Here is a 22,935-nt window from a genome sequence, read left to right as displayed (position 1 = left end):
CCAGGGCTCCATGTCGTTGCTCGGTCAGCGTGTCAATCATGGCGGACATGGCGGCAAAAGTTGTGAAAGATGAACAATCTGCCAAGAAAGTCGTCGTTGTTGGCGGCGGTTTGGTAAGCATGGCTGTAAACGTTCCTGGAACATGTCAGTTTTATTCTTGATAACATTGCTATGCTTGCATGGGTACATCTAATTTTAAAATTTGGTAGTCGTGTGCAAACGTTATGCAAGCTGTAGATCACTGAGATTTGCACGTGTAAATTCCTAATAAAATCGTGCTGGTAATTGCAGAATAATAAAATAACGCGCAGAAATAACAAAGACAAGGATGTCATAAGTTATGACGTCTTGAAATAAAATGTTTCGATGCAGAAAATCTTGCCAACATCATTAAACATGCATAAGCTTAGGCTTAGTTTTTTACTCAAGATGATATTAATCTACAATAATTAAGCTTATGTTATTGTTACTGAAGGGCTAGGCTGTGTTTATTTTTGTCTTCCATTTTGAATGATGTGAAATATCTAGGCTGGAGCCTTAATTGCTGTGTACTTTGCAAAACGTGGATTCAAAGTGGATGTTTATGAAGCTCGGAAAGGTAATGTGTGGTTCCAGTAAATATATATTTATTATCTGTACCCACCCAACAGAAAGTCATTATTCGGAAATTGGGACAGTATAAAGCTGAGCTTCTGCATAGTCTTAGGGATGGGGATTGGGGAAGGGAGGGAGGGGGAAAAGCCTCCTACACAGACAAGAGGAATGCATAATTAATGAGCCAAAAGAATGTCTGTAGGAGGCTCGGGAGGGGGGTGGGTGGGTAGGGTGGGTATTTAAGAAAAATAGAAAACAGTCAGAGAAGTGTGAATAAATCTCTCCTTCTAAATATCCATAACTAATACACCTTTCTCCTTCCTCCACGGTTTCCACTATACCAAGGATATGCAATAATCCTTTCATGGGAGGTACCCTACCAGTCCTTGCGGAAGTTAATCATGGTAACAGTACTGGTAATCCCCTTCACAGCTTTTTTTTTGGGGGGGAGGGGGTTGTTATGCAATGCTCCCCCAAACTATTGCATGACATTCCAGGAAACTGCTATGAAGAAGACTAAGTAAGCCTTTCAGACTTGTAGGCAAAATTTAACCTATAACCAGAGGTTTCAAGTGTACACTTTGTTAATCATTTTTGTTTCATTTTTAGACCCTCGTAAGGAGGTGGAACAGAGAGGAAGAAGTGTTAACCTTGCTCTGTCTGTCAGGGGAATAGAATCACTTCGAGCTGTTGGAGCAGAAGGACCGGTAAAAAACCTTGTATCACCTTTTAATAATAGGTTGTTGTTTACTAAATGTCATTGTTTGCATCTTGCATTAAGAATTTCAGCAAATAAAAAAATTATATCATGTAAAAAAAGAAAAACAGCAAATCAACTTATATTTGAAAATAAACCATTACAGAGTACAGTCAAGTTGACCCTCTCCTTTATAAGACGGACACCTCACCGGACATTTGGTGTTGGTCCTGTCCATGGCAGGGCTGCAAATAACAGTCGGTCATCGGACATTGGCCAACCAAAATTTCCAAATGTTCGACAAAATCCCAAGCGTGGTCGGACATGATGTCCGGACAATATTTTAATCATAAATCACTTATGGCAACGATGAATAAAAATCTGTCCGACCACAATTTTGTTTTGTCCCACCAAGGTGGTGTCTTAGTAGGACATATGTCTTTTCAAGTGGAAAAAATTATTTGCAGCCCTGCCATGCCATTTTTCAGTCATTTTTCAGTAACTAAACTCCCTGTAAGACAGGTCACCTCTCTAAGACAGACAGTTGAAGCTGGTTCAACAGTGTTCCTTTTAGAGAGAGTTGTCTCTTTTTAAATTCAATTAGTAAATATAATTTCTGTTATTTATGTCGAACATTGTGTAGGTTATTTCACTTGGCATTCCAATGAAGGCCCGTATGATTCATTCTCATAGTGGAAACACGACACCTATCCCATATGGAAAGAAAGGACAGGTAAGGACCATGTCAGACCTCGTTCATCCAATTATTGGTAATCTGTTTGGGCATCCTGTCAAAAGCATGCAGGACTAGCAAACATCCCAACCAGGGAGGGTGATGATGGTGCGGTACTCCTAGTCACTTTATGTTACAGAAACTGGAATAAGCTCTCAACTACCAATGAGGGCCACTTTGACCTGAGCCTTACCAACACCGACATTTTGTATCAACACTGGGCATGTTAATAGTATTTTAAAAAAATTGACAAATCAATCCATTTTTTACTGACAGCATCTATTATCAGTAGAGAGACAAAAGCTGAACAAGGATCTTCTTTCAGGTAAGAGATTGTTAGTAACACAATTTATTTAACATAATCCCTAAAAGTTGTCAACAAAAGATCTGTCCATTAATTTATTGAAAATAAGAGGACTATTGTTGCTTCCTTTTGTTTAGTTGCAGAAACCTATCCTGGAGTGGGCTTGCACTTTGAGCATAAACTTATTGCTGCTGATTTAGAGAAAGGCCATCTCACTTTCAAGTGGTAAGAATTTGTTCATGATGTGTTTTAGACATTTTGTTTATCAGATTTGTGCAGATAATCAATCCATAATGTCAATTTTATTTTTACAGCAGTGGAAGTGATCAAAAGTTAGAAGTGGATGCTGACCTTGTCTTGGGCTGTGATGGAGCATATTCTGCTGTAAGAAGGGAACTCATGAAAAGACCAAGGTAGGAAATACTAGAAGCGGTTATAAAAGTAGGATGCAGGGTTGAAAATAACAGCGGGTGAATGGTAATTACCAATCAAATTGACCAGCCAAAATTTAATAAAACTTAATAAATTAAAAAAATATATACATGTAATTGTGCAGTTCCAGAAAATATCCATACCTACCCTATGGAAGGTCATTGGAAGTTCCGAGAGGGTGGGGGATCTCAAAAGCCATAATTTTTAAAGGAAAGTATGGGGCTTAACTGAAATTTCCAGAGGGGTGGGGGATTCAAACCAAAAAACCTTCTGTGGGAGGGGTATGGATATTTTCTGGAACAACACACAATATTTAAGTGGTCAAACCTTTATCATTTGCACCTTCACAAAAAATCACCTATCAGTCTGTTTTTCCTGATTTCCAACCCTGGGATGGGGTATCAGAAATTTATAGAGTGGAGGGTTGTGAAAGAAATGTTGGAAAGGAGAGATGTGTTTGGGAATAAGCAAAAGGGAGGGTGGTGCAGGTGCCTGGCAAAAGGAGGGGTGTGGGTAACATGGGAAAAAGAAGGGAGGTATTGGAAACAAGGCAGGGGCCTAGTCACCCCCTTAGACTCAACATGTGACTACAGAAACCGAAACAGAAACTTTACAGTGGGAAATGGTGGGTCGCCAGAGGGAGGACCATTCCATGGATGGTAGCATGACGCTTGCTGACCAAAACCTCCAGGGAGTTTAGGGAAAGCGAGCACGGGGAAGGCCTAGAACAACCTGGCGAAGGTCGGCCGAGAAAGAACTTAAGTCCCTGCACCTGACCTGGAATGGGATCCGGAAGGCGGCACAAGACCGCTCCCGCTGGAGAGAGACTGTAGAGGCCTTATGCGTCCAATGGCGCGATAAGGATCGATGATGATGATGATTGGAAACAAGAAATAGGTATGTGGGTGAGAAAAGGGGCCGGCAAAACAGAAGGGGTTTGTGTGTGGCCCAGGGCAAGTAGCAAAATGGAGAGATATGCAGGGCAAATGGCTGAAAGGAGAGTAAAGAGAGAGGTGAATAAGAAGCATAGTGGCATAAGAGAGGGTGAAAGGAAGAAATGGCAGAATAAAGGTCTTGTTTTCTCCACCTATTTGCAGGTTTGATTTCAGTCAAGAATATATTCCTCATGGTTATAAAGAACTTTGTTTAGCCCCAACCCAAGATGGAGAGGTTTGAATATGGCCTGTTACCTTAAGTTATGATTTTATTAGTTTTAAGAGCAAGTAAATAAAAAATATCATTTTGTTACTTTGAATTCTTGATTTTAAATTATAACCCAGCTCAATAATTTTTTTTTATAAAAATGTACAAAATTTAAATAACTAGTAATAACATTTAGGCACCTTTAAGCACAAATAATGCAAGCACAGGAAATAATTGAACATTTTTCCATTTCTTATTCTTGTGTCTGGCGTTTTAGTTAAAGTTTTGTTGTATTTGCACTTGCTTCACTTACCGATAACTGTATAGACTTCAGGCTGTATAATTGCATGTGACTCTGATGTCAATGTACCTAAAAAAGTATAAGTATATTGAAGTTTAATCCAAATTTGTTCTTTCATTTATAGTTTGCCATGGCAGTGAATTATTTACACATATGGCCAAGACAAACATTCATGCTAATAGCTCTGCCAAATCAAGTAAGTATTTTTATAAGTAGTAAAGTTATTTTTTTTTTCTAAAATTCTCACAAGGGGACATTTTGCTGAACAGGCCAGGTGGAACTAACACCAACTACTGCGAAAGAGCATTCAGGCCCCATCCAGTCTAAGAAAAATGCTTGTAGACTAATGCCATTGAAGTTTTTAGCCAATAATCAGCTGATGATTGCAAACAGATAGTGAGCCGATTTTTAAGTGACAAAAAATAATATTATTTAAAAACTTCTTGATAGTAAAATTTAGATATTTTTTTTTTCTTTAAGGATAAATCATTCACCTGTACCTTGTTCCTGCCTTTTGACCAGTTTGACAAGTTAAAAACAAGGGTAAGGTAGTGCTCACAAGCAAGGATTTTAGCTTCTTGTTGATGATTTTCTGTGTTGTTGTCACTTGTTTGTCAAATCATCGAATAATAAAAATTATTTAAGCCTTGGTCATTTCTATTTTTCTCTTGTAGGAAGATGTGCTGAATTTCTTTCAAGCAGAGTTTCCAGATTTCCTTTCCCTTATGGGAGAGTAAGTTATTTTAAAGTATTAGCTAAGAATATCTGACATGTTATCGTGTTCTAAATTTTTTTTTTTCTTTCAGAGAAAAACTAGTGGAAGAATTTTTCAGAAATCCAACTGGCCCCATGGTATCTGTTAAGGTAACACTAAATTCCAACTGGCATAGTAGTCTCTCTCATCGCTCAAAATTACTGGACTTCAGATGCTCCACATTCTGGCAAGCATTAAGCCACAAGCATGCATTACATTCCTACCCAGACTGTAGCTCTTTTCCTTCTCCTCCTCCACCTCCTCCTTCTCCTCCTCTTCTTCCTCCTCCTCTTTTTAGTCCTCCTCCTTACCATCCTCATTCTCCTACTCTGGTTCCTGCTCTTCTCCCCCCACACCCTACCCCTCCTTCTCTTCTTCCTGCTCCATATCCTCCTCCTCCTCCCCCTCTTCCCCTTACCCCCTCCTCCTCCAGTCCCTTCTTTCTCTTCCTCCTCCTCCTCCTCCTCCTCCTCCTCCTCCTCCTCCTCCTCCTCCTCCTCCTCCTCATCATCATCATCATCACCCTCCTCATTCTCCTGCTCCACATCCCCTCCTCCCCACACCCTCCTCCTCCTCTTCCTCCTCCTTACCTTCCTTTTCATCCTCCTCCTCGTGCTCCTATTCTCCTGTCCCTTATCCTCCACCCCCTCCTCATCATCATACACCCCTCCTTCTCCTTCCCACCCTCCGGCTCCTCGCACCTCTTCCTCCTCAACCTCCTCCTCCTCCCCACCCTCCTCCTGCTCTTCGCCTACTACTCTAACCCTCCTCCTCCTCCTCCTCCTCCTCCTCCTCCTCATCATCATCATCATCATCATATCATCATCATCATCATGAGTAATTTGATGTAGACACCAATAATGCAGCCCTGGTCCTTTTTATACCCTATTTAAAGAGCCATGTTTTTATGCCACTGCCAAACTTATCAAAAAATAAGGACATTTTTAAAGTTTAGGTAAATTATAATGTCAACTGATTCTTTTTAAGACTTTCAAAATTGTTGCAGATGGCCAATTGACTGGTATTTTATTGATATTTTTAACAGTGTAAGCCGTATCATGTTTCGGATAAGCTGGTGATAATCGGTGATGCGGCTCATGCTATGGTTCCTTTCTATGGTCAAGGAACAAATTGCGTAAGTATCTGTGACTATATCCCAAGTGGCTTTATTTATGTGTCAAGTCCTCGAACATTAAATGTACTTACTGGTGACCCTAAAATTAATAATAAAATTAATTGAATGCAGTTGTAAAAGTTTAAAAATTTAAAAGGTCAGGTCAGATAACGGCAACTTGTCTCTCTTTTTAGGCATTCGAGGACTGTCTGGTTCTTGACGGTTTGCTGGATAAACACAACAATGACTTTGGTTTGTATGGAATTGTTTTTATTTGAGCAGTAGTAGGCTGTGTGCTTGACTATGTACACTTGTACAATATTTTATAGTCTCTCTGAGGGTTAAATAATAATTTCTGAATTTAAAATAATTAGCAAAAGAAAACCTGATAGTTACAAGTAAATTATCTTATCAACATGTTGTATGGGTTGCAAAGAAAACAGTTTTTACAGGTTGTCTTTTTGGCATGTTGGAGCCGTTGTTTATTATCCCAATGAAAGGACTTTTACTATCAACTTAAAATTTGTTGAAAAATAATTACAAATTACAGTCAACTCTCGCCTTGCGGACACCCCGCTATTGCGGACACTCAGCATTACGGACAAAATTCAGATCCCCGGCGAAAGAGGTTTGACTGGAAATACTGTGCTGTTACGGACTCACGCTATAACGAACTAAACAATGCCCCGAGGGTGTCCGCTATAACGAGAGTTGACTGTATGTGTAATTTAACAGTTACACTGTCTTGTGACTTTGCTTCTTTACAGGTATTGCACTAGCAGAGTACTCCAGAATAAGGAACAAGGATGCAGAAGCAATCTGTGATTTAGCAATGTACAACTATATTGAGGTGATTGAAGTTTTTCTTCAAATATCTAAAATAGTGAGACAATTGAGCAGTTTTAAATTGGGTGAATTTTCTCTACTGTTCAAGTGTTATATTAGGAATTTTTTAATATGCTAGAAATAAGGGATTTCTTTTTTATTATGAATTTGTAGTATAGGATTAGTTTTTATGCATATTAGGTATATGATGTAATGTTAGGATAAAATTAATGTTAGCTTTTTAGTAAAGTCATCATCATCCTTATTATTATTTGTTATTTACGTTCTGTTTGAGCGTAATCATTTCAAGGTCAAGAGAAAATTGCTCATTTGTTGTTTCTTTTAGATGAGATCCCTTGTTACTTCTCCAGTTTTCCTTATGAAGAAGAAACTGTTCAACTTTCTTCACTGGCTGATGCCCAAGACATTTATCCCTCTGTATTCCATGGTAAGTATCAGCAGGGGAGGGGTAGGGATGGAGGGAATGCCCAATTCCCTCTATGAAACACATCTTCTCAGAATCATGATTAGTATTCAGCGAGTTTTTTTAGGGGAAACTTGCTCACCGAGTAATCTGCAATCAGGAAGGGCTTTTTTTTCAAATTCACAACAAACAAATCCTTTTGCTATAAGTAGAGCATTTTCTTTTTCTTTTACAAACATTGCAAAGAAAGCATCATGCTAAATTTTGCTTGTTGACTGGTTGTTTTTATTGCCCCTGCAGGTGTCATTTTCTCAGATACCATACAAGACAGTGATTGATAGATCACGCTGGCAAGAAAAGGTTTGTCATCAAATCTTAATGCTTCATTGAGTTACCATAAAATTCCGGATATAAGCCCCCCCCCCCCCCCGGTTATAGGCCCATCTACCTGGAAGCAAAAAAATACATCCAATAATAAGCCCCTCCCCCTCTGCCGGATGACAGTACTGAACAGGACTAAATGTTGCATTATTATGTGTTTTTAACTTAAAAAACATGTTTCGATCAACACTCCCGTGGATCATTTCGAAACGTTTTTTTTTTATTCCGCTTATAAGCCCTCCCGAATATAAGCCCCTCTGCTTATAATCCCACCCAAAACCTCTTACGAAGTTGTATAAGCCCAGGGCTTATAACCGGAATTTTACGGTATAATAATGGCCAACCATTTATTGCAAATCTATGGGTGTTCATGCTGTGGTCAGAAATATACTGACAGACCAGAAGAGTACTTGATACTGACCCGGCGTATCCAATTGAACAAAATCAAACCAAATATCAATTGAACCCAATCGAACCTTTCGTTTGATTAGGTTTGGTAATTGAACAAAATCGAACATTTATTTCACTGTGAGTTTGATTTTCAACCAATCCAACACAATCAATCTCAATCTGCTTTGATTTTGTTTGGAATCGGTCTTTTGATAATTCAATCATACAGGACTAATCAGGGGGATGGCGCACCATACAAAATGTCTGCAACTTAAACGAACAGGTGTTCGTTTATGTAACGAGTACTATTGTCGACTTTTCAGGATTGAGGACTGTTTATTGATTGAATGTTCGACTTTGTTCAATTGACCAAATTTTATTGTGAGTTTGATTATGTTCGATTATCCAACCCAATTGATTGATTGGTGTTCGATTGGGTTTGATTACCGAACGTTCAATTGAATACGCCGGGTACTGAACAAGGAATTTGTTTGTTTCAGGTTGTAAAGAGAGCTGTGGTCATGTCAATGCTATTGGCTGGAGTAGGGGGAGCTCTTACTGTGCTGAGAATATTGAAGAATGATATAAAACTGTTTTGAAACCTTTTTCCTTTTTATTGTACATCCTGGAATATTTTGTTTGTTAAAAAAAGAGAAAATTATTGAAAGCATCATGGATAAAGAGTGCTGAATTTTTGCAAAAGTTAAAAAACCTCCAAAAAAACCTGAATTAGTCATCACGCTTATGACTTAGCTAACGTTAAAAGTCAGAACACCGAACATTATTGTTGTGATGCTTTTACTGTTACCAGTTTTCTAGACTACTTTTTGATATATTTAATATTTAAATTAAGAAAAAATTCTTTGACTAGTTACGAGGGTGTAGATGTATGTTAAAATACAGTAAAAACCCGCGTGTAAGAACCTGCTTTTTTAGAGTTTGGCAAAACAGGTTCTTATATTTGGGGGTACTTACTGGCATTTTTTAGCTTCCCTGTGCAATTCTTGATCTCTAAAGACATCCTTTTTGATAAAATACAGTTATTGTATTATAAATAAAATAGTTTAACCCCACATATAAGAACCTTTTGGGGTATTAAGGAAGCAAATTTCTGCCAGAAGGTTCTTAAATCCCTAGGTTCTTACACGCGGGTTTTTACTGTAGTGGCCCCTTAAAAGGTTTACGCAGTTTGAGGTTCATGTAATTCAGATAAATAATAAAAGTGTTTAACATTGGCTATTCGGGTGAAATGAATAACAAACTTATAGGTTCAAGGGTAAGGGTTCCTATGCTTGGGAAACAAAGCCTTGACTGTCATATTATAAGGTAAAAATGAAAAATAAATTTTGAATATTTAGACAAGATTTAACCCTTCAGTGCAAAGGGCACTGTTTTTTTAAAGGGGTCATGTGGAAAATTGAATTGGAAATTAGAAGTAAAACTTAGACCCTGTCCACATTAACCCGGGGAAATTTGAAAACGCTGTGTAAAATGTTTTCCACCAACAATAACGTGGGTAAATTTGAAAACGATACGCTTCATCGCACCCAGAGTTACAATGCATACACAGAGTCCCGTTTTCGGTGACTGAAAACGCTGTTTCAGTGTGGACGGTTGGCCTAACCAGGGAAAAGGAAGAACTTTGAAATTCTAAATGAATAGGAATTGCTTACTTCCAAAATGTTTGCCTGCCCTTGTTGATAATTACCTTTGTAGAAGTGTTAACTTAAGTTGATCAAACAACTCCTCTTTTGGCTAAAATATGGAATAATCTGCTTTTGAAAGAGCTAACTATTATACATGTAAATATTAGTAAGTAACCATTACAAAAATAGGTGACTCTGATTGGATTAAAAGTGAAATATGGAGTGAAAAATGGAAAAGTACAAATTTAAATGAAGATCTGCCTTATGCATCTTTAACTGCTTGTAAAAATTCAGTTTTTACTTGAGTAAGTACACTTGAATCATTTAACACCTCAATAGCAGTAAAACATAAAGCTTTTGCGGCAATGATGGTCTGATCGTGTGCATGCTGCGTGCCTGATGCCACTCGGAACGCATGCGAGTGATAAGGAACTGAGCTGTCGATACAGTACAGTGGGTGAAGACCAGGAACAACCATTGATACATTTCCCATGTCAGTTGATCCGTCCACAATACTTTCTTGCTCTTCTCGTGATGGGAACACCATGCCCATTGGTTCAGCATACTTCTGGTACAAAAGTGCCAGTTTGCTATTGGTTAGCATGCCTGTGTATGCAATAGGGTTCCACTTAATGTCCACTGTACAATCTGTAGCTTGTGCCGCAGCTTCAAAACAGTTGTGTACCTTGGACTTTAGGACTGCACACTCATTGCTTTTAACAGTTCGCACCCAAAACTCTAGCTTGGACTGTTCAGGGATTATGTTAGGCTTAACTCCTCCATCGCTTATGATTCCATGAACTCGCCAAGTTGGTTTCATTTGTTGTCTAAGCATGCTGATTGACTGGTATGCCGTGACGGCAGCATCAAGAGCATTACGCCCCTCCCATGGGGAAGCTGCTGCATGGGTTGAATGCCCTTTGTAGACAACTTCCACACTTTCACGGGATTGGCTCGCATAGAATGACACATTGAAAGGAGCTGGGTGCAACATCATACAAAAATCCACATCCTTAAAGCAACCACTGTTGATCATCAGGATTTTGCCGCCACCTCCTTCCTCAGCAGGGGTTCCCATGGCAACAACCTTGGCCTTGAGTCCTCCCTCGATAGCTGCCTTAATCCCCAGCGCTGTCGCTACCCCTGTAAATTAACACTTTGTTTTAATTTCAAATCCAACATGGGAAAGGCACATTGCCCATTGCCATCTCCTGTGAATGAGATATCCAAGATTTGATGCCTAAAAAACTGATCATGCACAATTCCTGTCCACTATATTGAGGGTCTCTATGGGTACCCACAGTCTTCATTTTTTTCGCAATGTTTTTGCAAATCTTCGGGGGGGTTCTAAGCAGATCTTCGTTTTATGGATTGGAACGGTTTGAACGTTGATTCAGTGTAATTCAAGTTTTGACAATTTTATATCTAAGTGTTCATTTTGATTACATGAATTTTGACCAATTTCAGATCTTCGCTTCAATCTTGAGATCTTTGTTTTTTCCGCGGTGATCTTCGCATCTTCAATTTCTTCGGAAATACCCATAGAGAGGCTCTATATTCCACCTGGGGTTGGCCCCTGGGCTGACAAGGGTAATATGTCGGGGAATGCAGATCTTCCGCCCTGAGTAGGGGAAAATTCATGACTGATAGAACTTTAAAATAAAAGGAAGGGGAGAGAATTTGGCTTTATGGGGATCATGGATTAAACTGAGGAGTTTGCATTGTAAGTTTCCCCAAGCCTACAAGCAAAGTTTCCCCCTTGGAGGAAAGATCATTGCCTTTTCCTTTTAATTAAACCCAGGGAGAAGCCAGTGAAACATTGAGTTTGGGTGTGGGTGTTATGCTTGGATCTCAAACCAAAAATGCTCAAAATTGCAACCCCATCTCAGACTATAGAGTTGCATTGTACACCCTATCAGTAAGGCCAGAACCTGCTATTTATTTGTGATCATTTCAAAACAAACTGATTTAGAAGAAAGATACAAACATGACATAATTTCTCTCAATAAGGGGACCACATCTCAGACTAAAAGATCAAAATTGGAACCCCATTGCAGACCTGGAAGGTGAAAAACAGGACATGATCCAATGCTGACATGCCCATAAGACAAGGTAGTACCCCCCTTCCCCCCTGGGATACAGCTCTTTGTTGAGCTATGGAATTTTTTTGTTGTATCTCATATGCCCCTTTTGAAAGGAGGTGGAAATTTTGAAAGGGGGTGGAAATGTGAGAAGATGCATCTATTCTACTCCGGCTATTCCCCTGGGGGCGGGGGGGGGTTCTATAGAAAATATACCATAAAAGCTCTATTTAGATACCCCTCTGGAAGTTCAGTTTTAAAACAGCCCCCTCCCCCTTCCCCTTCCCTAGATCGTTAATCATGACACTTTATGAACAACGTAAGTCCCGCCCCCCAGTTAAAAGTTCCTTAAAAGAAATAAGCACCCTCGGGATGGCTAGGGTAGGTGTGTGTGTGTGGGGGGGGGGGGGGGGAATTCGAAGGGGGATAAATAAAGTTACAACGGACTTTGTACCTGCCACAGCTATCAAGTTATGGCCGCATCCATGGCCGACCACTGGTAATGCATCATATTCACAGAGCACAGCAACTGTAGGTCCCACCGTGTCTCCCCCAAACACCGCGCGAAAAGCTGTTGGCAAAGTGTAGTTTCTCGTCACCTCAAATCCTTGCTCCTCGAAAAAGTCGCTCAGAATACCGTGAGCAAAATGCTCTTCGTATCCTAACTCTGGTTTCTCCCAGATCTTCAAACTCACGTCTTGAAGTTCCTTTGCTTTTGCATCGATTGCAGGTGAGGCAAGGGATATGAAAGCTTCCAGTTGACTCGCTACGCTCGACATTTTTGAAATAATAAATATATTTGCGGGACTGGGAAAATTATTTATTTTCAATTTCCCGACCCAGAGCCCTGGAATTTCCCGGCATTCAAAAAACGCATGCGCTGTCACTAGGCACTCAAATGACGTGTGAAATCCGCACTTCTCTACCCACGGGCGTCCATTTTGGACTGTGTGTTGTTGTTTTAGTCGAACGAAGAAACAATTTCATCTCTAAGTCGTAAAACCTTGGAAAAAATCCAGCGCCGAGTTGTTTCCGTGGGGAAGCCTTTTCCGTGCTCGCACAAGATGCATTCGAAAGGCTTCCATCGAATGTTTTTACAGAGCATTTTAGTGGCTTTCTTGTGTTGCGTTTCGACCGCGGATGACTACAGATGCCCGTACAATATTCACGTAAATAAAGGACAGATTATCAAGGCAAGGGAATCTGTGAGCAATGGTGCATCATTCCTGAAACATTCACCCGTTTACGACGCTAAAGAATGTTACAAATTGTGTTGCGAGCGAAAGACCTGCGACCTGGCACAGATGCAGTACAAGAATTCAACGGATGGGTTTTTCGCTCGAGTAGAGAAAATTTGTTATATGTTCCACTGCGGCAAACCGAGTAAATGTCGTTTTGGAGAACACGATCATTACGCCACGATATCTTATGAAAGACCAGATGAAGAGTTATCACATTTAGACAGCAATCAATATGCTCCCGTGAAAGTCGCTAAACCAAAATGGGGTGTTCAGGAGTCGGAATACAAACCGTCAATTCCCGATCAGGTAAGAGCGTTATAAATTAAAATGCTGACCGTGTATTTTTTCATCTCAAAATTATTATAAATCTTTCTACTCAAGGGTAGCGTGAAAAAATGGGCAGAAATGTATTCCTTCGAGTTAATACCATAAGCTGATAATTATTGCTAGATCGTCTTTATGAATGGTTCGAATTGTATGGATTATTTTTTCGAAGCGATAGTTTTGTACAATTTCACGATCGCCCGTATCTAAAAGACATTTTTAGGCAAGCTACAAGTAACAATCATTTCCTTTTCCTTATTTTTTTTTCGTACGGAAGCTTCCTCGTTCCATTCAAGGTAATTATCGTTATCCGATTTCTTCCTCACGTCAAAAAAGCATCGTATTACGTATCCTTAGCTGCCTAAATGTGAGTCAACAAAGTCAAATAGATTCAAATACATCAAGCTTTCCTAAAGTGTTGTTTACTAAATCTAAATATTTTTGAACTATTTCCAAGTTACCGTGGTGAAAGATTGTGTTTCAGTTTGAATCAATTTTGTAGCAGTGTTTTTATTTTTTGACGACAAATATATATTAAAATGAGAAATTTAATTTATAAGAAAGTCCAGATAATAATTTCTAAGTTCTGGTTTTAATCCCTGGTACAGAATTGTCATATTTTATTGGGACAACTTTAATTCTTTTTTGCTTCGTTGCTAAGATGTCGCTTGTACTTTAAGCCTAATATGTACAAAGTGTGAATTTCCATATTTATCTGAGCCCTCTATTGAAAACTGTCTTGCACCTCTTTCAAATAGATGAATTCAAATAAAATATTTCTACATAATAAATATACCAATAGCATTCATCTGAAGTTAAGGTGGCCCACTGCTATTTCCGTGAGCTGAGGTGCAATGGAAACATTAGCCGATTTCTCTGATTTTTGGTAGTCGTAATAACAAATGTTTAAGTTTCATAAAGCTTTAAATTTTGGGACAAACAAAGTAAATGAACACGAGATATTAGCACTTAAAATTAATCTATTTTTGCAATAAAATGCGAATTTTTTCCAAACGTGGAGATAGATTTTTTTCTTATTACTGTCAATAAGTTCAAATTATCCAAGGTTTCATGTGAGCAAGTTTCAACAAAATCTGCCAGCTAGATATTGCTGCACAGTTGACTGTTGAATTTTTGCTTCAAAATATTATGCTTGTGTATTTTTGCCAAGTGATACAACAATGCTTGAGTAATGCTAAGATAGCATTGATTATTTGAAAGCTTTATAATAATAATAATAATAATAATAACAATAATAATAATATTAATAATTATAATTATAATTTTTTTAGTTGGTACTTAACTCTACCCCTTCCCCCCACCTTAAGGTGTTTTACTGATGTGTTAAAAGTCTGACGTACCCATAATGTTCGTATTATTTTTTCTGGTAGTCAGACCTCCTACAGAATAGTATACAGGGTAGAATACTGAACAGATTGTAACCTTTCGGTTTATTGAAATATCCACTAGGTGATAAGGAAGAGAAGGATCTTGGTCGACAACCGTCCAAGCCATCAGTCACGCAACATGTTAAGGAACAGGAACAGTATCAAGAAAGCAAAGATTTGAGCAACTCTTGGAAACCAAAATCTGAAGAAGAAAGCTCAGAGTACACAAAGAAAGTGAAACAGTTTGGTGAGCCACGTTACCACAGCAAGGACACAAAAGAACCCACTGCGGTTTGGGAGAAAGAAGAGTCTTCTAAGCCTGAAGAAACTGAACAAACTTTCTACCAAGAAGTTGTTACAAAGAAGCATGAAACACCAACAAAACATTTCCAAGTTGAGACGAAAGGACCGATAGTATCTGTAGAAAAAATCACGGAGAAACAGATAAACGTACAGCCAACCGAACAAGAAGATTTGGATGACGCAGATGCTGAACTTGAACGAAAGCTTGAGGAGCTTACACCCTCAAACAATCGTCAAGCAGAACACGCTGGCACTGATGTGAAGCCTGTTCCCACAAAACCACCAACCACATTTCATCAGTGGCGGCATTTTGTCGACAACAACCCTAATTTTCCATATACAATTCCAGTGAAGGAACTTGAGAAACCAACTGTGAAACCAACAACAGAAAAGTGGCGTGAACCAAGCACAGAGCCTACAACCAAAAAGAAAATACCAACAGTATTTTGGAAAATACCAACAGTACCAACAGTGAGGACGGAACCACACAAGATGACAGAGAAAAAGGTGATGAAGACCATAACAACAGAAAAAGCAAAGGCCCATGGTAAGAAATCTGCTCAACATGTTACCTTAAGGTTACTACTAATTTTAGCGACTTTTTCTGAACAAGATTTAGCGACTATTAAAAGCGATTTTCTGAAAATTAAAAAAATAATATTTAGCTAAGATAGAAATAAATGTTCAGCAATAGAACAAGGTCACTTAAAATTGAACGAAAATTACCACAAAGAACAAAGTGAATTGCAAATGTTAGAAAGTGGGTCCTCTTCAGAGAAATAAGTCATATTCTCCACGATGACGGCGATCCCAGCTCTCTCCCAACCTTTCTTAATTGTTGCCCGACCTTTTGACGTTGTCATATAGTTGAACAGGGCCACTATATTTAATTTTGTATTCCTCTGGCTGTTGGGGGTATTAAGTTAACAGTACTAAATTTTACGGAGACAAATTTTAGTGAGTACTAAATTTAGCGATTTTAGCCCAACTCATTAAAATCGCTAAAGTTAGTAGCCACTAACAATAGTAACCTCAAGGTATTTCTCTTTCTTCCTTTCTCCCTCCATCATTCTTTCTCGAGATCCTTCATTCCCATTTTTTCTATCAAAGGTGCCGCACAAACAATGGCACATTGAAATTACTGGTGCTACAGTTAGACTGACTTACCGAGGGCTGTCAGATGAATCACTATCTGTAATAAACAACTACACCATTTACTGGATAGTGATTTATCTATATATCCACCCTTTAAACAACTGGACACTGGGTCATGATCAGGAGGGAGGCACTATGAACAAAACACAGTTACCCCAGCCAGTTCTCAACCACTTAATTCAAACCTCAAGCACTTAATTCACAGTCCAATGCGCTAACCATTACAACACCTTATTATATGACTGGCTCTGCAAGTGGGCAAGATGAGGTAAATTCTGCATTTATTTAATAATTATTATGATTGGCTACCCAAGCAGACAAGATGGGCCTATCTTGCCCGCTCAGGATTTTTCCGCAATTTTACCATAAATTTGTTGTTGTTGTTGCCACTGTTAGGCCAAGAAAGCGGAATATTGGCCTTGTTCTTTTTGCGTGTGTTTATGGACCTTGATTTCATCTCGGTCCATAAACGAATATGCAAGAAAAGAACTTGGCCAATATCCTGCCAGCGTTGCCCTCACGCTTGGACAATAACCCATATACATGTATATTCATGGCTCCCATTTAAACTTAAATGATATAATATTTTTAAAACTCTTTGCATTTTGTTTTTGTTGTGTCTTTCAGATGAAGTAGCAAATACCAAGGCTCCAATACTTGAAGTGCCGATACAAAACAAGAATATTTCAGACGTGGTTGTCATTGAAACTCACAGACTGAGAATTATAGAGAACAAGGCCGTCCTGCCACTTGCAATATTCCTAGTACTAGCTATTCTGCTGTTATTCGTTGTGGCGCTGCGGCTCAGAATCGTGAAGAGCAAGTTAAAGAGGCGACCATTTGCCACGGATGATGCTGATTATCTCATCAATGGAATGTACTTGTAACACAGAGGGATCATAATAATAATAATATTTCGGTTATCACATTTTTAAATTATGAATCAGTCAATCCTCTGTGAATTAGCAGAATTTAAACTTGTATGTCAGGGTATTTAAGCTGTCCACAAAGATCATGCCATCTTGTAATTTCATTATTTCAGTATCATGCAAATATTATGTGACAGTAGTAACTAAAGATCCAATGGATTGCATGAGTCAAAGGTTTGATATCAGTTATTAGCATGACCAACTTACCTATACTTGGCAAACTCCTAGATACATGACAGAAAAATACTCAACTGTGCTTATAACTAAAAATCACCTCGAAATTTGATTATTATTTTGACAAAATATTCTTCAGAGGTGTGTTTGTTTTCTGCCAGCTGGAAATCCATGTTTACCTGATATGGAATATAAACTCTTCAGCATGTTATTAGTTCACATTGTAGTGTATAAGAAGAAATGAGTCACAGCTTGGTCATGGTATGAAATATAGGACTTTTTGTTGGTTTCCAACAACTTGGCTAGCAGAGTCAGCAACTTTGTCACTTATTCAATTATTCACTAGTCTATAAATTTTCCTTTCTAGGAGGTTGCACGACTTTATTAAGTTACATAGTAACAGAAATAAGATTACGCATTTTTCAACTTACCGAAGAAAAACTAAAGTTGAGGAAGTCTAGACATTATTCATTTAATCATGCTTAGTTTATCAACTTTGTGGTGTTAGGTCATAAAAAAATTAATGTTCCAGGATTTATAAATGGTGGGTGGATAGTTATTTAAGGTCAGAGGGCTTAATCTAAAGTTAAAGTTAACCTTAAATAAATAAATAAATAAATTATAGGGTGTTACTTGATGTACATTTCAACTAAAAGCACCAAAATTAGATTCTGAGTTATTTGGGATATAATAGTAATGTTCAGATAATTTTTAAAATACCAGGTAATGAGATGTCAGTATTTTAAGGAGTGTTACGCATTTTTCAGTGAAGAAATTGGAGCATAAGTTAAGAAATGTAAAGCGTAATGTATGCATAATTAAGCAAAATTGAAATAATTGTTGTTCTTGCAGTTCTCCATTCTTTGAATGTAAAATAAACTATCCATTTTGGGTAATTTTGTTTACGGTTATTGCAGTTTTCAGTGATATGTGAACTCTGAAATTCAAAATCCAACAAACAGTTGCGTTTTCGCTGCCGTCAATCACAATTATTATGGAAACAGCCAATGCTCCATAAAACAGAAACAAACAAAATGGATCGAAATCTTCCAATCACAACTGACAGATGTGATCTTTTGACCCAGTTGAAGTGAACTTCTGTTTCCCTAGAGGTCTGCTAAGATGATTGACTGCAGCAAAAAAGCATAAACCATTGGTTGAGAATTGAATATCACTGCAAACCGCAATAAATCAAGATTTGGTCCAGTCCTTAATCTCATGGTTGCTAAAATAAGGTATTAAAACTAAAAAGGGGAACTTACACTTCATTAGGAACACTGCTGGGTTAAATATATCAAACTTGTAAGTGGTAAGAAGGTAATTTAAGTTAGTGAGAGCAGCTTCTAGAGCAAAACATTCATTAATTCCTCAAATGTTTTGTTTTGTGTGTTTGTTTCTCGTGTTGTTTATTGTAATTCATAAGTGATTCTACTTCTATTTTCTTAGAAAAATAATATTTGATTGTATTGTAAATAATTTTAATCCACCGTTAAGTGTATTTCTATGCTTAAAAGTAGTAAGTGTTTTGAAACTTTAGTTACATATTCTTGTTTGTACTTCGTGCAAGAAACTACTGACTGCATTATGGTGCGGCAGAGCAATAAATTGAAAGGAGCAGTGAATAATTTTGTATGTTTGTTTACATTGTTAAAACGCTAAATATGAAGGGGTAACCCAAGCAACAAGGCCATTAACTTTGTTTATTACACAACAAAGACACCAGGGAGGGCCAATAATGAAAATCAGCCAATCAGAATGATCACCAGAGCGTCCAATATATTTTAAGTATTGGACTCAAGTGTTGAGTCCAATACTTAAGTATTGTATTGTTCATACAGCTCTTTTTCAGTAATTATAAAGTCACAATAATTATCTCTTTTAAAGGAAAGTGGTCATAACAAGTGTACTCGACGAGGACCCACCTTGTTTAGTGTTAGTGGGCTATGCAAGATACCAGCTGTCTGATTAGCCAAATGGACAAAATTTATTGGCCTCAAAATTGAAGTTAAGACTTTCATATCAGGTGAGCATGAAGCTTACATTGCTGGAGAAATGGCACAAGGTTGTTTGAATCTTTTTCTTATTTTCTACTCCTGATAGAGTGGGGGCTATAAAAACATTCATTCCAGAAAGCACGCATCAAACATAGTTTTAGCAATGTTATTTTTTTGGGGGGGGTTTTTTTTTTGGAAAAAAGAAAAAACCGGGTTTTTAATCCTTTTTTTTTATAAACTTTTTTTTAAATTTATTATATTTAATTTTTTTTTTTTCACATGTTTTTAGTTTATATTTTTTTTGAAAGTGTGTGTTTTTTGGTTTTAAAAAACAATTTTTGGCCGGGGGGGGTTTGGTTGTAAAAAGAGTGGGGAGACTAAGTTTTCAACCGCAGGCGTGAGACTCACGCCTAAGGTGTGAGAGTTGGCAGGTATAATGTTACCACACCAATATTTTAAGGAGGGTAGCAAAGGGTTTATGCGTGACAAGTGAAAAGGGCAAAAATAAGTCAGTGACGTGTGAAAACAGGGCAAAAACTAGACTGTGACACGTGAAAATAGCAAGAAAAGACACGTGATTCGTGAATGCTGCTGTTTCAAGTATACGTGACGCGTGAATTTGGTTAAAATTTGTGCGTGAAATAGGATCACAACACCCCCTTTGCTACCCTCTTTTTAAAGGTGCCTAGCTGCTCTAGTATATTGAAAAACAATGTTTTGAAACTGTGACTGTAAAATTGAGGGTAAAAAGCATTGTCACTTATAATATTGTTATCATCCACCATTTAATTATGAAGATGCTCCAACTTAGTATCTCATTGTGTGGTTCCACAAAATATCCATACCCCCCATGGAAGGGATTTGTGCTATGACCCCCCACCCCTCTGGAAATTCCAATTTAACTTCATACATTGCTTTAAAGTTTTGGGTCTTTGTGACCCCCCTCGTCCCAGGAATTTCCAATCCCTTCTGTGGGGGGAGTATGGATATTTTCTGGAGCCACACATTGTTGTACTTGATGACTCTGCAGTAATTTGCTTCTCCATTTAACTTGACAAGGTCACACCATATATTTTCCCAAGCTCCTGAATTAACTCCACATTTTTTTGCTTTTCATCCTCACTTTCTCTGTCCAAAGATTCTGTTGCAGAGATATTTGCTTCAAGTCTTTTGATAAGATCTGATGCCACAATTTTTTCTTCCTCTCCAAGAAATTTCAGAGAAAGCTCAAACCTGTTTGTTTTTGAGAGTTGCATGAGAATGTGTAAAACTTCATTTGTGTCTTTTTCCTCCAGGCAGTTGTGAAAAACCAAGAGAAATTCCCCCAAATATCCCATGCTTATCTCTGCCTTGAAAATTGTCCTCAGTTCCTGACCACCAAGTTTTAACAATAGTTGGTATTTTTCTATTTCCGTTTTACACTGACGTTTCCAAACCTTGGTAAACTCATGAGCAGTTTGAGGCATTTTTGATACAGATGGCAGTGGTAGACTAGAGTTTGTTGATGTTGTCTGCGATTTACCTTGGGCGTGTGGATTCCAGGGCTGTTTGCGAGACTGTTCACCTGTTAGGAAATGGACCAAAATACATCATTTTTTCATACCTATTTCAAAACTTCATACCCCCCAGTTTTCAGTCCATGGCATTTGATATTTGCATATTTCAAGCTACAATACAGTACTTAATACCCTATTTTAGACCAAAATGGCAAAATTTACAACATACAACCCAATTTTAGACCATATCTAGTATATAGCTTAAAAAAAGAAGTACACCTCTCCCCCCACCAAAAAAAAAGACTAAAATTTTAATTAATGAAAAGCACCTACATGTACTATCTCTTTCATTGTTTTTCAATTGTTTTGCTGATTTCTTGCTAGTAAGTGCCAATCATTATTTCAACTTATTTTTATAGGGACCCGTCATGAGTGGTCCTCAAAAGATTGCAATGCTCACAAAATTTGGCTTCTGCTCGGAATTCTCACAAAATTTTAGTGGGTGCTGGTTTGTTTGCACTTGCATATTTTTACAAGTGTTCACGTGCTCAGTTTTTAGTGGAGGTACATGTAGCTTTTTGCCAAGTGCTTGTGGCTTGCAAGGCTAACTTTTGTCAATGCTTATGCTTGCAAAGAAAAACGCTGTGTTCACATGCTCACAAAGATCATTTGATACCCCTTTTTTAAGCAATGACTTGGTCAATGCTTAATGTCATAGGCTGCACTGTTTGCTGTGGCGCTCGACCATCGAGTACGGCTGGGAACTAACTACAGGAATAAATGAGACATAAACAGGGAGTTTACAGGAAGTTTAGCGCAACAAGCAATTGCCGTGAAGAACACAAAGCAAAATACTCCTGGGAAGTTAAAAAAGGACTTTAAAAATACAAAATGTAAACAAAAGAGAAAAATTAAATTTGACAAGTTCTAATGGATTCAGTAAGCAGACATCTCTACATTCTTTTTAAAAATATACACTTGGCCTGTGAAAACAGTTAAGAGACCGCGTTTGACCTTGGTCGCTCAGGAGAGAAATCGTATACAGTGTATCAGGCTTATGCCAAAAGATAACGCAACTTTTGCCATGCAAACATTCAATACAGAAGTTGTTAGCTACTTATACTTAGTATACGTTAATTTTTCGACAAATTTTCTGAAAATTATTAAGGAACCCTTGGGAAACGTCATCGCTTCTGCATGCATTGCGTGCCATTTATTCTTTTACACTAGATTGCACTAAGACTGCAGTCTAGTGTTTTTAGAAAACTAAATGTAAGTCTAAAGAAAGCTTTTTCGCCAAATTTTTTAGGCCAGACTTGAGAGCCACTTATTTACATGTCATTGAATAAGAATAGAATCTACTGTGTTATGGTCTGTTATACCTCGTTCTACAAAAGGTCCCGACACATGTACATGAAGTGGCCGGGTATTCTGAAGTCGCTCCTTCGTTTTAACCAGTATTCTCGTTCTTTTCGTCACTAACCTGTGATGTCTTTTCGATCCAGAGGTTTTAAGTGAGCCGCGCTGACGATATCCCGAAACTCCTCGTAACTTGCAACCCGCTGCTCGACAGCGCGAAATTTCGCGTCATTTTCTCGGACATACTTTGCGTCCGCTTCAACAGCTGAAGCAAGCTCCTTTTCAAGTTTACGGAAATCAATTCCTTCGTCGTCGTTCATTATTTTAAACCTTGGGAAGGCCTCAGTTAGCTTTGGATGACAACAAAATGCTTGTTTCGTTCAGCACAGTTGCCAACCAATTTGAGCGCGGGACTGGGTTCCAAAGTAGAGGAACTAGTTCCCAGTTTCCTATAGTAACACGGAGCCAACGGAGAGGAAATGTCCTCGCCGTGACTACAAGTTACCATGGCAATGTTCAAAGAATGTTACAAAATTACTTGATTATCATTGCCATGGCAACTCGTTTTGACGTTAAGGGAATTTAATTTAGTTCATTCATAAAGGTTATACAAATTTACATTAAAAGCTCTCGAGTAGAAACATCGAACTAGCTGCGAAAAAATGAAAACTGTTAGGACGGCTTGGGAACCACAAGAGAAAGCTAAGAGCATGAGCTTTGCTACCTAGCTTGTCAGCTAAGTTCTGAAGCATT

At 38.2% G+C, this 22,935-nt stretch overlaps 4 protein-coding genes across 4 annotated transcripts; 2 read left to right on the top strand and 2 right to left on the bottom strand.

The window, feature by feature from the left end:
* Positions 1–38: 38 nt before the first annotated feature.
* Positions 39–8,986, top strand: LOC144629585 (kynurenine 3-monooxygenase-like). Its single transcript, XM_078487826.1, has 18 exons — positions 39–113; positions 529–598; positions 1,204–1,301; positions 1,935–2,024; positions 2,301–2,349; positions 2,466–2,553; positions 2,643–2,741; positions 3,858–3,930; positions 4,329–4,400; positions 4,685–4,747; positions 4,879–4,937; positions 5,011–5,068; positions 6,004–6,093; positions 6,267–6,324; positions 6,840–6,922; positions 7,244–7,345; positions 7,622–7,681; positions 8,593–8,986. The coding sequence occupies exons 1-18, from the start codon at positions 39–41 to the stop codon at positions 8,689–8,691; spliced, it is 1,386 nt and encodes a 461-aa protein (XP_078343952.1). The 3' UTR covers positions 8,692–8,986.
* Positions 8,987–9,378: 392 nt separating this feature from the next.
* Positions 9,379–12,735, bottom strand: LOC144630987 (xaa-Arg dipeptidase-like). The gene is made up of 2 exons (XM_078489341.1): positions 12,274–12,735; positions 9,379–10,881 (listed from the first exon to the last, which is right to left on the bottom strand). The coding sequence occupies exons 1-2, from the start codon at positions 12,596–12,598 to the stop codon at positions 10,001–10,003; spliced, it is 1,206 nt and encodes a 401-aa protein (XP_078345467.1). The 5' UTR covers positions 12,599–12,735; the 3' UTR covers positions 9,379–10,000.
* A 13-nt stretch (positions 12,736–12,748) lies between these two features.
* LOC144630988 (uncharacterized) lies at positions 12,749–18,958 on the top strand. Its single transcript, XM_078489342.1, has 3 exons — positions 12,749–13,361; positions 14,852–15,622; positions 16,858–18,958. The coding sequence occupies exons 1-3, from the start codon at positions 12,884–12,886 to the stop codon at positions 17,115–17,117; spliced, it is 1,509 nt and encodes a 502-aa protein (XP_078345468.1). The 5' UTR covers positions 12,749–12,883; the 3' UTR covers positions 17,118–18,958.
* Positions 18,959–19,754: 796 nt separating this feature from the next.
* LOC144629945 (dynein axonemal assembly factor 19-like) lies at positions 19,755–22,570 on the bottom strand. The gene is made up of 2 exons (XM_078488202.1): positions 22,307–22,570; positions 19,755–20,891 (listed from the first exon to the last, which is right to left on the bottom strand). Exons 1-2 carry the CDS (start codon positions 22,500–22,502, stop codon positions 20,374–20,376), a joined length of 714 nt encoding a protein of 237 aa, XP_078344328.1. The 5' UTR covers positions 22,503–22,570; the 3' UTR covers positions 19,755–20,373.
* Positions 22,571–22,935: the final 365 nt, after the last annotated feature.

This window comes from Oculina patagonica, chromosome 11, assembly GCF_052425735.1.
Source record: "Oculina patagonica isolate OP01 chromosome 11, crgOcupat, whole genome shotgun sequence".
Lineage (NCBI taxonomy): Eukaryota > Metazoa > Cnidaria > Anthozoa > Scleractinia > Oculinidae > Oculina > Oculina patagonica.
The sequence above is the reverse complement of the archived record's forward strand: the minus strand, read 5'-3'. Positions and strand labels throughout refer to the sequence as shown.

Bases quoted from the DNA above. Each gene is read 5' to 3' on its own strand.
- LOC144629585 (XM_078487826.1), top strand. From the start codon at position 39: ATGGCGGACATGGCGGCAAAAGTTGTGAAAGATGAACAATCTGCCAAG. The intron at 2,025-2,300 runs GTAAGGACCATG...TTTTACTGACAG, and splicing joins CATATGGAAAGAAAGGACAG to CATCTATTATCAGTAGAGAG. The intron at 6,923-7,243 runs GTGATTGAAGTT...TGTTTCTTTTAG, and splicing joins CAATGTACAACTATATTGAG to ATGAGATCCCTTGTTACTTC.
- LOC144630987 (XM_078489341.1), bottom strand. From the start codon at position 12,598: ATGTCGAGCGTAGCGAGTCAACTGGAAGCTTTCATATCCCTTGCCTCA. The intron at 10,882-12,273 runs GTACAAAGTCCG...GTTAATTTACAG, and splicing joins TAACTTGATAGCTGTGGCAG to GGGTAGCGACAGCGCTGGGG.
- LOC144630988 (XM_078489342.1), top strand. From the start codon at position 12,884: ATGCATTCGAAAGGCTTCCATCGAATGTTTTTACAGAGCATTTTAGTG. The intron at 13,362-14,851 runs ATCAGGTAAGAG...TGAAATATCCAC, and splicing joins ATACAAACCGTCAATTCCCG to TAGGTGATAAGGAAGAGAAG. The intron at 15,623-16,857 runs GTAAGAAATCTG...TGTGTCTTTCAG, and splicing joins AGAAAAAGCAAAGGCCCATG to ATGAAGTAGCAAATACCAAG.
- LOC144629945 (XM_078488202.1), bottom strand. From the start codon at position 22,502: ATGAACGACGACGAAGGAATTGATTTCCGTAAACTTGAAAAGGAGCTT. The intron at 20,892-22,306 runs GTTAGTGACGAA...ATTTCCTAACAG, and splicing joins GGATCGAAAAGACATCACAG to GTGAACAGTCTCGCAAACAG.